This window comes from Phycodurus eques, chromosome 16 (genome assembly GCF_024500275.1).
Source record: "Phycodurus eques isolate BA_2022a chromosome 16, UOR_Pequ_1.1, whole genome shotgun sequence".
Lineage (NCBI taxonomy): Eukaryota > Metazoa > Chordata > Actinopteri > Syngnathiformes > Syngnathidae > Phycodurus > Phycodurus eques.
In genome coordinates, this window is record NC_084540.1 from 1,243,873 (window position 1) to 1,258,654 (window position 14,782).

The 14,782-nt window shown below is 45.6% G+C and overlaps 1 protein-coding gene across 1 annotated transcript; it reads right to left on the minus strand.

Moving 5' to 3' along the window:
- Positions 1–2,481: 2,481 nt before the first annotated feature.
- Positions 2,482–13,904, minus strand: LOC133415329 (homeobox protein Dlx4b-like). Its single transcript, XM_061701302.1, has 3 exons — positions 13,129–13,904; positions 10,871–11,067; positions 2,482–3,961 (listed from the first exon to the last, which is right to left on the minus strand). The coding sequence occupies exons 1-3, from the start codon at positions 13,448–13,450 to the stop codon at positions 3,719–3,721; spliced, it is 762 nt and encodes a 253-aa protein (XP_061557286.1). The 5' UTR covers positions 13,451–13,904; the 3' UTR covers positions 2,482–3,718.
- Positions 13,905–14,782: the final 878 nt, after the last annotated feature.

Below are 14,782 nucleotides of genomic sequence, written 5' to 3' on the forward strand. Positions count from 1 at the left end.
TCTGTAATGTGGATTGAACGCAAAGCTCCTCCATTTGCAGGGAGCTGTGGCTTATTCTGTCGTGATAACGGCAACAGGTGACTACACAGGTTTATTGTACCTTTTGCCAGCCTATGGAAGAGCATTTCATTGTTCTGCCTGTCGCTAAACGCCCCTCGTGCAGATAGACGACGAAAGTCATCATTTCTGATTAAAAAATAACAATAATACAAAATATACAAGACATCATTCATTCTCTTGAGAGTCAATGTATATCGAACCGAAAGGTATCTCTCTCTCTCTCTCTCTCTCTCTCTCTCTCTCTCTCTATATATATATATATATGAAAGCATTTGTACTATGCATCCCTTGATGCACTTGAATAGATTGTCAGTGATTTTCCGACCTTTCTTCCTCCCTCTCCAAGGTGACCCTAACCCCAGTTGATCACACCGTCATTTGCTTGCCCCCGTGGAATGCCTCTTCGGAATCAGAGCCATCTCGAGGCTTCGGCTTTTTGTTCTTGTTGACTCTGGTCTTCGCTCCTCCTGTGGTTCCCAGTACGCTGAGGGCTCCGCGGAGTGTCGGACCTACAAATCCTCCGCAGCCTACTTTAATGGGCACGCACTTCGCCTTTCGGCCCTGCTCTCGACAGCTGATGACCGGATGTTCATATCTAATCCTCTTCCTTTCGTGGCCTTTCCCATGACACTGTCAGCTAGATGAAGGATGTTCCGAGACCAAACGTATATCTGGCCTAAAGGTGGCATTGCTGGTGTGCTTCGGGAATCTTGACCGTCTCTCCAGGTCCGCTAAGAACTGCCAGTCCTGGGCTGTTGGCAGAAACCGCGCTCCCCGCTTGTGTCCTGGCATCGGCGGCGCTCCCGCCTCGACAAAAGCTTTCGACAAAAGCCGTGTGTGGTGTACACACGGCTTCAGCTGCTGATACACGTTGATGGCTTCTGCAATCAGTTTCAGCACCTGGTGTATTTGTTTTAGTGGAAAGCCAGGGAAAGGCTCCATTGGAACTCATCACCAACAAAAGCTTGATTCGGCAGACGCTTCGGACTGGAGAGCGCTAAAACCTTACCCGTACCGACATCAGGTTGTTCAAAGGCTTCAAGTGAAAAATGATGATGTCAACAATCTTCAGTTGGCAATGTGAGCTAACATCAGCACCAGCAATTCTCAAACGAGTAAAGCCTGTTTGTCTCAGTAACTGACTGCCGTGTTTAATATTACCCAATATCTATGCACATGTGGCACGATACCACAGCTGCTTTTTAAACATTCGAGTATTTACGTTTTGGCTGATATTTTTGCCATTCACTTGTTCGAGTTACAACTTACTTCTTCCAATACAAGTTGTACTCTGACATTCTTTTCGCCGGGCCTCAGACGCTGTTTCTCCGCAGCCCACGAGAGCGTCCGTGAGAGGAGGCGTGTATTTGATTGACATCTGAAAGTTATGGGGAGGCGGGGTCTCCGGAGCAATCAGCAACATGCCCACAGCGTCTGAACGAATGTCTCGACTCTTGGAAGCTTGATTTCACATTCTTTTTTTTCTTTGTTTTTGTCATTCATTCACTTTTGTATTATTCCAAATTTACAAAACTTTTTTTGGGCCCTCTCTGGTACATCTTTAAACTCGATGTGAAATTCAAACACGCTGTGGAATTCACTCTAAATGTCAGAGGACTTTTCTCTGTGCCCTAATGTATTGCATGCTAATAATGCTGATGCACAACATGCATTCCTTGGGTAAATAGCTGAAGGAAGGAGCACGCAGTTAAGAGAAGCACATCGCTTTTAGCGTTACACTTAGTGTCAACTACTGACTCATTTCAGGTGAATAACAGTCGTAGCAGTGGCAGTAGCAGTAGCCGTCGTCGTCGTCATGGTACAGCAGATAGTGTGAGGTGTGCTGCTGAAGTGACAGGTGATTTTAAGGTAGCGGTGGGAGTACAGCAAGGCTCTGTTCTGAGCCCTTTCCTTTTTTGCTCTGGTGATGGACAGATTGACAGATGGAGTCTCCGTGTACTATGATGTTTACAGATGACATTGTGATCCTCGGTGAGACTATATGTGTGCAAATGAAAGGGAGGCCACGGGAATGGTAAGGCTACAAGGAGAAGGTGCAGGAGTTCAAGTGCTCGCCATCAACTGTTCTGAGCAATGGGACCTGTGGAAGAAAGGTGACGAGAATACAGGCAAGATGGAGTAGGTGGAGGAAAGCGTCGGGCGTATCTGTTCCAGAAGAGCACCGGCTAAAGTGAAAGGAAAGGAAAGGACCATGCAGTGTTGCCAACTTTGTCATTTTGTCTTTATTTTTCGTGAGTATTAAAGACCCATCTTGTGACTTTTTGGGAACAAAGAGTCCAATGACATTTTTCTGGAGTTATTGGCGACTTGGAGTCAAAACTGAGGCTTCCTGTCCAATTTAGTTAGAGCAAATAAGCAAATAGCAAATAACAGATCCGATGGAAGGACTCGGACACGGTCAACCGTTCAGACAAACAAAAGAAAACAAAACTTTATTGCAGTACAGTATAAAAACACGTTTTGTTGTTGTTGTTTTTTTAACCCTGATCTGTCACATGTTAAAGTGTCCATCTGCTCATCGGTTTTCACCAATATATGCCCACACATTGGAAAAATGACAACAGCACACAACTCCCATGTTTTTCTGTTTCATATTGTTAATTCTCCACATACATGGGTTCTTTTGTGCGTGTTTCTGTTTCTGCGTTTAAATCGCAGAGCTTGAATGAACTCACAGGATTGAGAAGCTTTTGGCATTCATATGTTGTACAGCTTTATAAAGCGATGAAATTATAATGGCACCATTCTTCACGTGCTATTAAAACATTTAAAAGAATCAAAACAATTTCTTGTATTTTCTTTTTCTTCTTCGTTAACATGATCAATTTGAAAACATTTCACCAAAACCAGTTTCAAGCCATAGAAAACCTTCATAGAAACCCATTTCCACATGTGCTTGTGCCACATAATCCCACCCCAAAATATATTATGAAATATTTAAAAAAGAAAGAAGAATTTTCCAGAATCAGGGATGCTTCAGTACAGCACTGGCATCATTTGACCAAAAGGCGCTACTTCTTTTCAACACGCAGTACCCTATAGCATGACGGATACAGTATGCGGCACACAAAACTCGGCGTCTTGGCATAATTCACGACAAGGTTAAGAGGTTAACTTCAGTGCATATTGTTATGTTTCCAAAGTTTCCACGTTTACCCTATGTTGACATGGACGGGTTTTCCCAAGTCATATGGTCTGAATGGCTTGCTTGTGAGAACAGGTTGTTCTACTGTAGCTAATAATAGCTAACATGTTGCGTGCGATTTTGTCGACTACGGTTTTACAACGGAGCGACCGTAACATTGAGTGGATTCGGAATGCCACGTCGTGACCGAGCGGGCGCGTCGTCGTCGACTCTTTTGACTGACACCAAGAAATCAAGTCAACTCAAAGCAGCCCCATTCACCAAAGAAATCATGTGCAGTACCTGTCTGCACTTTACTTCAGAGTATTTATAGCTGCTAGACCAAAAGGAGTCAGAACCGCCTCCCTTTTGAAAGCCCTCGTGCCATTTGTTTGTTTGTTTTTTAAGCTGCCTCCGCACTTCATTTTTGCTCCGGTGTCTCACACTGAAGACGCTGTCTCGGATACGGGGCATTTCTCTTCATGGAAAGAAAACCCTCCAGTCCCGGGTGCGTCACATCAGCTGAGTCCTGGGCACGGCATCCTGCGGGTGCCCCGGGTACCAGTGGCCAAAATTGTTCATGTATCCACCAGAGTGCACTGGTGTGCCTTTAGGAGCCATGCTCATGTCCCATACGGAGCATGGAGGAGTGGAAGACTGGAGTCGGGTGGCCCTGGGCTCTCCGTCTGATCCGCAAGACCCGGTCTTCATTATCTTCTTGTACTTTGATCGTTTGTTTTGGAACCATATTTTGACCTGAATGACAAAAAAAAAACACAAAAAAAAAGGAAAGGAGAAAAGTGAAAAAGGAGCCGCACGACACCTGATAAGCAGCTTTTCCAATTCCTCGAATATCTGTGTCAATCATGCTTTTGTTAATTTTGGTTTTAGTAACGGCCTTTAATCCTTACACGAATGAGTACTCTGATGCAGCTTTGCATGCTAGGTCAAGAAAAGTGGAGTTAAATGACCCAACAACGCTAATGTCTCTTTATTCCTTGAACTGCGTCATTCAAGCAGCAAGATTGTTGACAATTTGTTCATCTCAAGCAGTACAGATTAGCCGTATGGACGGAATTAGCACTTCAAAGATTGTCTATTTGAATATCACAAACTATTTGCGCTAAATCCCGTGTAATCCCTTTTGTGTGGTTAGATGATTTGTGTGTTTAATTGGTGTGGAGTAGTTTTCCAACTTGCTTGCAAATTGAGCAATTGACCAAATGACATGAACGTCGCTCTCCGATTAGTGAGAATATATGAATCATGAATAATGATAGAGTCAGTGAACACACTCGTGTCAAACAGGTTTGAACTGCCTTCCAAACAGGAGACGATGATTGGAAACGTTAACGCAACCGTGTATCTCAAAGCAGGCCGAAAAATTCAGAAAAGTAAGGCTATTTGACGCTTGCGGATAAGATATTATTCCAAATTCATCCATCCATTTTCCGAGCCGCTTCTCCCGACGTGCCGGAGCCTATCCCGGCTATCGTCGGGCAGGAGGCGGGGTACGCCCCGAACTGGTTGCCAGGCAATCGCAGGGCACGTACAAACAAATAACATTGGCACTCACGTTCACACCCACGGGCAATTTAGAGTCTCCGATCAACCTAGCACGCATGCTTTCGGGGATGTGGGAGTTAACCGGAGTACCCGGAGAAAACCCACGCAGGCGAGGCTGGGATTTGAACCCGGGTCCTCGGAACTGCGAGGTGGATGTGCTAACCGGTGGTCCTGCTCCAAATTCGATTGGATTGTTTGATAGCGTGCCGCCGCGCAACAGAAGCCGTCTCATGGCACTTTACACTTGGAGCAGGTCGACAACCGACCACGCTCCTCATTTATTCAAAGACCAACTGAAGTTGAAGTGTTAGTTGAATTCCTTGGCGCATTTACATGACTTCGAAGGGACGAATGGCGCAGTCTCTCTCATTATAAACAGATATGCCGCGGAGGACATTGGAAGTGAATGAACCACAATTGGTAGCTCGAAAGGAGTTGGAGGCGGTGAACGTACGATGCTTCCTGTCACACTATAGCCCCCCCCCCCCCCCCCCGTCTAAAATGTGCTATCAGGCTTCGTTGCGTGCTCCAGCCAACTCGTTTTCTCCGCCAGCTCGGTTTCTCTTCCTGCACAGGGACCCTACGTGAAATATTTGGACAATTCGAAGACGTCAGTGGGCGACCACAGTAACTGCGGCCTTTTCGCGAACGGCGGTGGAGAGGCTGGGTTTTCCTCGTTTTGCAGATACGTTTAAGACGGCGCCCTGCGTGAACACAGCCGCCTTCAGTCACTGCCAGTCAAAGCGGCTGGAGGGCTCTGCGGAAGAGTGATCCGTGCGTAAGTAGAGCTGCTGCGGCAACAGACGATGTCACCGGTGCCCTTATGAAATGCAGCGAGCTGGTCTTGACCACTGGGGACTTAAATAGGTCTGCCGATTTGGCAAAGACGCGCTTGCGTGAAAATCAAGACACGGCAGTTTTTGCGCCGTCTACAAAACTCGAGCCCTACGTTCCCGGCTGCAGTGGCCACCAGAAACGGTGTTAAACGTAGCTCCATATCGCTCGGAGCCATGCGCTAACTAGCGTCTCAGAATGTCCCTATATAATGTTTATGTTAATGTTTTTCACGAATTTGTAAAGCCACCGAGCTGAACATTGCCCGCCCTCCAAATAATCCCTCGGACTCGCGCACTGAAGTACCAGTTGAAACCCCAAAGTGAATGAGCAGAGCGACAGTCAATCTTACTTATGAGCCCGCCAGTCAGTCAACAACATGTTAAGTTCATGCAGCCTCAGTAAGAGGATTTCTGTTGTGATTATTTGGTTTCGTATTCCACCAGCAACATGGAGTTGACAGCCCCTCTGTGAGAGTGGCTAATGACCCAAAACATTCGGGGAGGAGGGTGCTTGAGAGCCATGCCAGGTGGCACAGTCTTTGCTTGGGTGTGGGCTCAGTGTGTTTGTGTGCGCGTGTACGTGCATGAATGTGTGTTTGTGTGTGTCCATGCTTGACGGACAGATTGACAAAGGCAACAATAGAGAAACGCTAAGACTAAATGTTACAGTTAAAACCAGATGTTGGCTTTTTTATATATATATATATATATATATAGATATATATAATATGAAATCAGAGTCAACTTTTCCTGTTTTAGATCAATTAGAATGACCAAAAATATTTCTGTTTGCTAAATGCCAGAACAATGAGAGAAGGATTTTTCTCGGCGAATTTTCAATCCTTCCTTCAAAGTACGAAGTTTACATCCAGTAAGATGACTCTGCCTTGAAAGAATCTCAGAAAACCCAGATGATGATGTCATTTTTTTTTTTGTTGGGACACGTCTAGAAGGTTTACTGACTGACATTTGAGACACCCGGGGATGCATTATTTTGAACCAGGCACACCTGAAACCCACTGCTTCTTTGTATAACATCATGGGAAAGTCAAGGGAAATCAGCGAAGATATCAGGAAGAGAATTGTGAACTTGGACAAGTCTGGTTCATCCTCGGATGCGATTTCCAGATGCCTGAAGTTGCCACGTTCATCCGTTCGAACAATTACACTTATACCTATGGCGTCAACAGCATGGGAATGCCCAGCCATCATACCGCTCAGGAAGGAGACGGGCTCTGTGTCCTAGCGATGAACCTTCTTTGGTCTGAAATGCGCATATCAACACAAGAAAAAAGGCAAAAGACTTTGTCAAGATGCTGGCTGAAGGCGGTAAGAGTGTATCGTTATCCGCAGTGATGCGGGAACTGTACCGACATGGGCCGAAAAGGCCAGTCTGCCGGGAAGAATCCGTTACTCCAAAAGAAACACAAAAAAGTCAGATTCCAGGTTACAAATGCACACAGGGACAAACACCTTCATTTTTGAAGACACATTGTGTGGTATGAGCGGTTTTGTCAGGAGGAAGGCTCCAAAATGATTGTGAGAAGCTCGTGGAAGGATATCCCAAATGTTTGACCCACGTCATGCAGTTTCAAGGCAATGGGAACCAAATAGGAATGAAACTGATGTAAAATTATGACTTTGACGAAAGTCATGAAAAATCCTTCTCATAATTCTGGCATTTCGCAATTACAAATAATTGTGTTCATCCTAATTATCGAAAAAGGAATAGTGTACTCTGATTTCATGTCAGACAGTGAGAAAAAATAGTGTGTGTGTCTTTTTATATCGTGTACGTAAACATCTGGTTTCAAGTGAACGCGCCATTCACAGCTGCACCTGGGAACGGCGGAGGGTCAGAGGCAAAGTGGTCGGCGTTTGGCTGGCGGCCTAATGGCATGAAGATGATAGAGATGTACGATGCTAATCTTCAAGTGAGCGTGTGTGTGTGAGTGCATACGTTTCTATTCTTAACACACATTTAATTACGACAGAAGAACTGGGATAAGCTCCAGCACGCCCGCGATCCTCGTGAGAAAATGGATGGATGAATTTATAAAGTTATAAAGTTCAATATATATACAACATTTTCTCCAGATGCCTATATATATATATATATATATATATATTGCTTATAGCAGTGGTTCATTCTTTTCTTTTCCACTCATTTAGCTGAAAAGAGTGTGAACGTGTTAGAAAAACAAACCAACATTTGTCCTGCTTCTCTCCTATTTGCCCAATAGAGTAGAAGGATAATATACAGGTCCTAGTTTTGTGGCAAAAGAGAAACCAAAATGAACGCCCCCTCTGCATTCCTTCAACTGTGTCTCATATCCGTTAAAACATTCACTGGAAGTTAGAAAACAGCGAGGGAAATTTGGTGTAAGATCCCCAAATTCTACTAATGTGGGGCCATCTTGCCAATGTGACTTCGCTGCAGCCAACCACTTTCATCGACTTTGAATCCACAAAAGGCAGACATACAAAAGGCTCATCCTCAGCTCCCCGTGTAAACATGCGCGCTTCGGGATTATGATTGAGTATATCCGATAACACGCGCGCACACGCACGCATACGCCTCCTTCGTATTCAAATAAACTAAATCCCATCCTTACTACTGCCTGCCTTCCTGCTCTGTCCCAATAATAATACAGGAGCATATCCTGCTTTTCATTCACTGAGTGGTCCTATTTGAATTTGAAAAAACAAAATTTGATAGAGAGATAGATGTAGTGATTTTGGAGAGTAACTGCGACAGTTTTCCTTGCCTGTCGCCTTTTTTGGAGTTGACACCCCACCATTTTTATTTCTTTGTTTATTTGTTTATATTCATTGAGTTATTTTGAGCGCAGGAAGTTCGTGAAAAGAATGTACCCAAGCATGTTTGAGCATTTGCAAGTACACAAACAAATGTATCATACAGGTAACACGATGAAGCCCACGTGCTAATTGGTCAATATCGCCATAAAGCGCCGTTGGTGTCAGAATCAGAATCACTCAGCCCTTGTGAAAATGGAACGCAAACTCTGAGGTCTTATTGTAAGTTGCCAAACATCTGCACACATACCAATTTAATGATACGTCTCTTAAAATGGGTTTCCTTTATTTTATAGAATTGTTTCCCCATTGGATACATGTGATATTGGCACGTCTCACACGCTGCTTTGCTAACTACAGGGTGTATAATTAGTAGTTGTTAAAAATGTTAAAATGGTGTTATTGTCAACATGTCATTTGATAAAAGGCATTTATTAATTGATAAGACTCATTTTAATCACGTATATCCAGTTCTCAATAATTGTATTGAATATTTTGCACGTGTCCCTGAAATTGCTGTCCACTGGTCAACCGCCCCTCGAAGGCACCTCGGAGAGTTTCAGCCGCGTTTCGTCTTCCTTCGTGGAGGCTGGTTGCATCATGAATATGAACGCTTCTGTTTTGTCATTTTCACCATCTCATGTGTGAAGCTGGATGTTTGACACGTCCACTCTGTCGTAGTGAAATATCGATTGGTATGGAAACCTGATACAGATATTGGTGAACAGTATACAGCCAACTTGCTCAGTCAATCATGTTGCTAAATGAAAGTCCACCATGTGCTCGTTGAATGTTAACATTAGCCAATAATGTCCACCATGTCATTTGCTGTTTGCATCTACAACCCCAATTCCAATGAAGTCGGGACGTTGTGTTAAACATCAATAAAAACAGAATACAATGCAAATCATGTTCGACCTATATTTCCTTGAATACACCACAAAGACAAGATATTTCATGTTCAAACTGATCAACTTGATTGTTTTTAGCAAACAATCTTTCACTTCGAATTTTATGCTTGCAACGCGTTGCAGAAAATCTGGGAGAGGTGGCAAAAAAAAGGCTGAGAAAGTGGAGGAATGCTCATCGAAGACGTGTCGGGAACATCCCGCAGGTGAACAGGCTCATTGGGAACAGGTGGGTGCCGTGATTGCTTCCCTGAATTGCTCAGTCATTCACAAGCCAAGATGGGGCGAGCCTCACCTCTTTGTGAGAAAATAGTCCAACAGTTTAAGGACAATGTTCCTCAACGTACAATTGCAAGGAATTTGGGGATTTCATCATCTACGGTCCATAATGTCATCAAAAGGTTCAGAGAATCTGGAGAAATCGCTGCACGTAAGCGGCGAGGCCGAAAACCAACATCGAATGCCCGTGACCTTCGATCCCTCCGGCGGCGCTGCATCAAAAACCGACATCGATGTGTAAAGGATATCACCGCGTGGGCTCAGGAACGCTTCCGAAAACCAATGTCGGTAAATACAGTTCGGCGCTACATCCGGAAGTGCAACTTAAAAAACTCTACTATGCAAAGCAAAAGCCGTTTATCAACAACACCCAGAAACGCCGCCGGCTTCTCCGGGCCCGAGCTCATCCAAGATGGACCGACGCAAAGTGGAAAAGTGTTCCGTGGTCCGACGAGTCCGCATTTCAAATTGTTTTTGGAAATGGTGGACGTCGTGTCCTCCGGGCCAAAGAGGAAAAGAACCATCCGGACCGTTATGGACGCAAAGTTCAAACGCCAGCATCTGTGATGGTATGGGGCTGTGTTAGTGCCAATGGCATGGGGAACTTACACATCTGTCAAGGCACCATTCATGCTGAAACGTACATACAGGTTTTGGAGAAACATATGCTGCCATCCAAGCGACATCTTTTTCACGGACGCCCCTGCTTATTTCAGCAAGACAATGCCAAACCACATTGTGCACATGTGACATCAGCGTGGCTTTGTAGTGAAAGACTGCGGGTACTAGACTGGCCTGCCTGCAGTCCAGACCCGGCTCCCATTGAAAATGTGCGGCGCGTTATGAAGCCAAAAATACGACAACTTTTGAACAGCTTCAACAATCGAGTTGATCAGTTTGAACATGACATATCTCGTCTTTGTGGTGTATTCAAGGAAATATAGGTTGAACATGATTTGCAAATCATTGTATTCCGTTTTGATTTATGTTTAGCACAACGTCATTGAAATTGGGGTTGTACATTGTCAGCTTGCAGTTCATTTCTAACAAAAAACAGAAACAAATCAATAAAAAACACAGAGAGAGAGAGAGAATTGCGGGAGCAGTTTTAACAGCACAACATCTACTTAAGACAATGAATATGGAGTTCAATAGAAAGTGTCATGTTTTGTGGGGGAAGCGGGGATTTGTCTCAAACCCCCCTTAAAGCGACAGTGACCCAACGCTGACGGCGAACGCTCTTTGCGTGTACGCGTTACCTGCGTCTGCGTCAAGCCCAGTTTGGCGGCCAGGTCAGCCCTCTCAGGCAGAGCCAGGTACTGGGTTTGCTGAAAGCGCTGGTTGAGGGCCTGGAGCTGCAGACTCGAGTAAATGGTCCGAGGCTTTCGGATCTTCTTCCCGGTCCCGTTGAGCCGTAGCGCTCCGTTTTCTAATATGGCGGTGGGCTTCTCGTGTTCTGGTTGAGGAAGGAAGAGAGCAAAGAATACCTCAGCGGCTTCTTGAAGGCCTCGTTGCGTTGCAGTGACCGAAGCGGCGAAACGCGTTCGGCGTACGGACGATCATATTTACCATTGACTCAAAAATGAAAACAAAGCAAAAACCTGGCGAAGATGCTATCGTTTGCATAATGCGTGCGCTCCACGAGTGCCTTTGAATTGCTCCCCGTATGCGAGCCGTCCCTCGTTTTTCCCGGAGCTTCGGTTCCCGGCCACCCCCGCAATAGCTGAAATCCACTAAGTAGTGACCACATATTATTCAGACGTGTTTGATAGCTGTATGAACCTCCCCAGACTCTTCTCCACACTGATAGTAACCTCTACCGTACTTTTCTCAACCCTTTCTATACTCTTAAAACACATTTTAAACTCTTAAACATACAGCAATGCACAGTAGTGCAAAAAAAAAAAAAAAAAAAATATATATATATATATATATATATTTTTTTTTTTTTTTTTTTATATATATATAATGTTTGAGGCTAGGGAGCAAAAATGACAGCATACATTGGAAATCCAGCGTTACGGCGAAAAATATGCGATACAGATATGGGGGGGAAAAAATCTCATCTGGGACGAGTACGTGTCGCTCATGCAAGTCAGCCGCCATTTGCAAGTTCATGTGACGTCGGCCGACTTCATTGCACGCCGGAGTTTGCTCAGCATCTTCCGAAACATCCACTCGGAGATCTGATCTCAAAGGTTTTTTGTTTTTTTTTTTCTCCCCGACAGAAACGAAACTTTTCTTTTTCTCCGGCTCTCAGGCGAGCCAGGGCCTTAGACCACAGGTATCCAACTCAAGGCCCGGGGGCCACATCCGGTTTGCTGCGTCTGCTTAAGTGACCTGTGAACGCGCCAACGTCCATGATTCTTGATCAAAACCTGTACCCAAATTTCAAATGGTCATATGTAATAAATAATAGTCATAATGTAATGTTTTTATATTTAATATAAGGGCCCTTTTTACAGTAAGTCGAACAAGAATTTCAAAACTAGTGCTTCGATTGGTTTGTGTATATGTCGCAATATGACGAGACGATGAAACCTTGACAGTATTTGGAACAAACAACAAATTATTATGCAACAAACTATTTGCAACAAAGCGGCCTGCAAAAATGACTTTGACACCCCTGCGTTATTGAAAAAAATGTGTTAAGTTGGGCCAATGAATTGCTCATTCTCAGTCCTTCTTTTGCCTTCCCCGCCGCGCTGCTTGCTGCCGCGACGCCGCAGTCGCCGGCAAGAAGAGTCGCGGACGCACGATCGAACCCCCGGCGAGCAAATGAAAGCGCAACTTCATCCCCTTTGCAAAAGGGATGAAGTCGACTTGTTGCAACGGTTGAAATATCCAGTTGTTGGGGAGCGCACACATCGGGACGTGAGATTTTCAGACGCATTAAGAATACGATTTCCACGGCGATTGTTTTCAACTTGATTTTAGCCTCCTGTGGAATGACACGTGTTGACGGTTACGTCCACATTTGAGCGTGTAAACAACTTAGCAAATCAGCGAGGTGTGTTTTTTGGGGGGAAACTTTTGCCCGAAACAGCAGTAGTAACACGGAGAGGCCGTGGTGGACAAGGGATGCTTCACTTTCGACTTCTCAATCGAACCTCTCTCATAAATCGCATTCGTTTCTATTTCTAATTTCTTTTGAAATCCAAATGGACATTTTGTACACGCTGACAAAAGTACTTTGTTTCCGGTTGCGCGTTCCCTGGAGAATAATCCAATCGCAAGTTTTAAATGACGTCATGATGTTGGAGTTCAATACAGTCAAAGGACTTTTGTCAGCGTTGTTTCGCCGAAGTGCGCAATTTTGCGTCACGTCACAGCAATAAATAAAAGAACTGCTGCAAGTGGACACGAGCCACGCGATTCACCGTTAGGCGAAACAACGGAGAAGACGAATGAGCGTCGGGAACCCCAAAAGGGGGCCCGCGGCCAAGCAGCGCGGACCCCTTCGGCGTCAGACGTCGAAACCAAGTCGACGTGAAAGCCAAACGGAACTGGCACCCACCTTGCTCCTCCAGTCTGGCGTGCGCCATGAGCGCGCCGCCGTGGCCTCCGTGCGCGTAGGGCAGGTACGACCCGGGTGGGTGCGCGCTCACCGGGCTGTGGTAGGACGGGTACCCGAGCGGACGGCCGTAGGACGGCGCCGAGGACTGGAAGCGGCCGTCGTGTTGCGCGGCGGCGTGCAGACCGTGGAGCTGGTAATGACCGTGCGCTAATCCCGCGGAGGGTTGCTGGGGTCCGGGGTAGCCGTGCCCGCTGAATTCCAAAAAGGCCGATTTGGAAGGATCGGGGGGGACCGACGCGTCTGCCATCGAGATCATAGTCATCGTCGGGCGCTCAGCGGGCGGACCTCGCGATGATAGGAATAAGGCCAGCGGAACCCATTCGACGACAGAAAGCCGAGAAAAGTCCTATGAAAGCGTGCGCGTCGTCCTCCGGAGGGAGCGCTCGCAAACCAGAACACGTGGCTCCGAGCAATCAAAAGCATTTGCAAAATGCTGGGAAAAGAGAGCGTCGCGCAATCGATTCGGGGGGTCCGAAATGACACGCGGTTCGTTTTAGGCTTCACCAGATCTGCCGCTCTCGCGCGCGCGCGCGCGCAAGTGCGCGCTCATTGGCTCTGCGCGGATGCGGTAACACAATAGCACAAAAGGTACAACAAGCCCGTCGCGGCAATTCCAATTGTCTACTGCGGCCTTTGCAAAAGTCCCAAAAAAGTCCCAATCACGATCACGAAGAAGCAACTTTGTGTTGCGGGCACTTCTTGACACGTGCGCAACTTTGATCACCGCAATTTTAATTTGAACTTGAAAAATACGAGTCAATGTTTTTTTTTTGTTTTTTGCGGTGGGGGGTAATAACTGTGAGGCGTTTTTGCCATTTGCTTGCTTACATTTTCCCCAATGAGGTGCCACAAAGACGTTTGAAAAGGATCATTTCGCAATCTCATTTCTATCAATGCCAGAAACACGTGCGCACGCTTACAGTTGAACGGACGTGCGCACTTTGAACATTACAAATGCACGCCATTTATAAATAAAAGCTTATAATAGTCATAGAAAGTGCATTATTTTACCACCCAATCATTTAAAAAAGAGCAAAAAGTATTGAATGTATCTTGCGGCAAAGGAGGTGCGCGCACACACACACACACAGACCGTATTTACAAATGAATAGAAACGTTTTCATCGTGACTAACTCAATACGAAACGAATGTGAATTCTATTTTTCTTAAAACAATATTCTCCCTTTTCAGTTATTTTTTCATTTCCCCCCTTTTTTTTTTGGTTGTAACCCACAATAATATTTGTAATGCTTCAACATCAAATTGGGCGGCGGTTCTCGTCAGTCAATTGACTCATCAGGAGAGAGTTTTAAAGTCACCCTTCTGCGTGCGCGCAGGTGAGCGTCGGAAGCCTAACCCCCCCCCCCCCCCCCCCGCCCCCGCCTCGCGTGGGCAAAAGGGGAAGAAGTCCGCTGGCAAGACTGTGTGGAGTGATGCAGCACATTTCTAAACTTCTCATATCATAGAAGAAAAATGGAATATGACAAGGCCAAATCGTGACAGCAGAGTCCAGCGAGCTCCCGGCCGCATCCCGACACAATCTTTCGAAAATTGCTGCAACACCAAAGTGCTCAGTGCCCTGAACTCTCTTCAC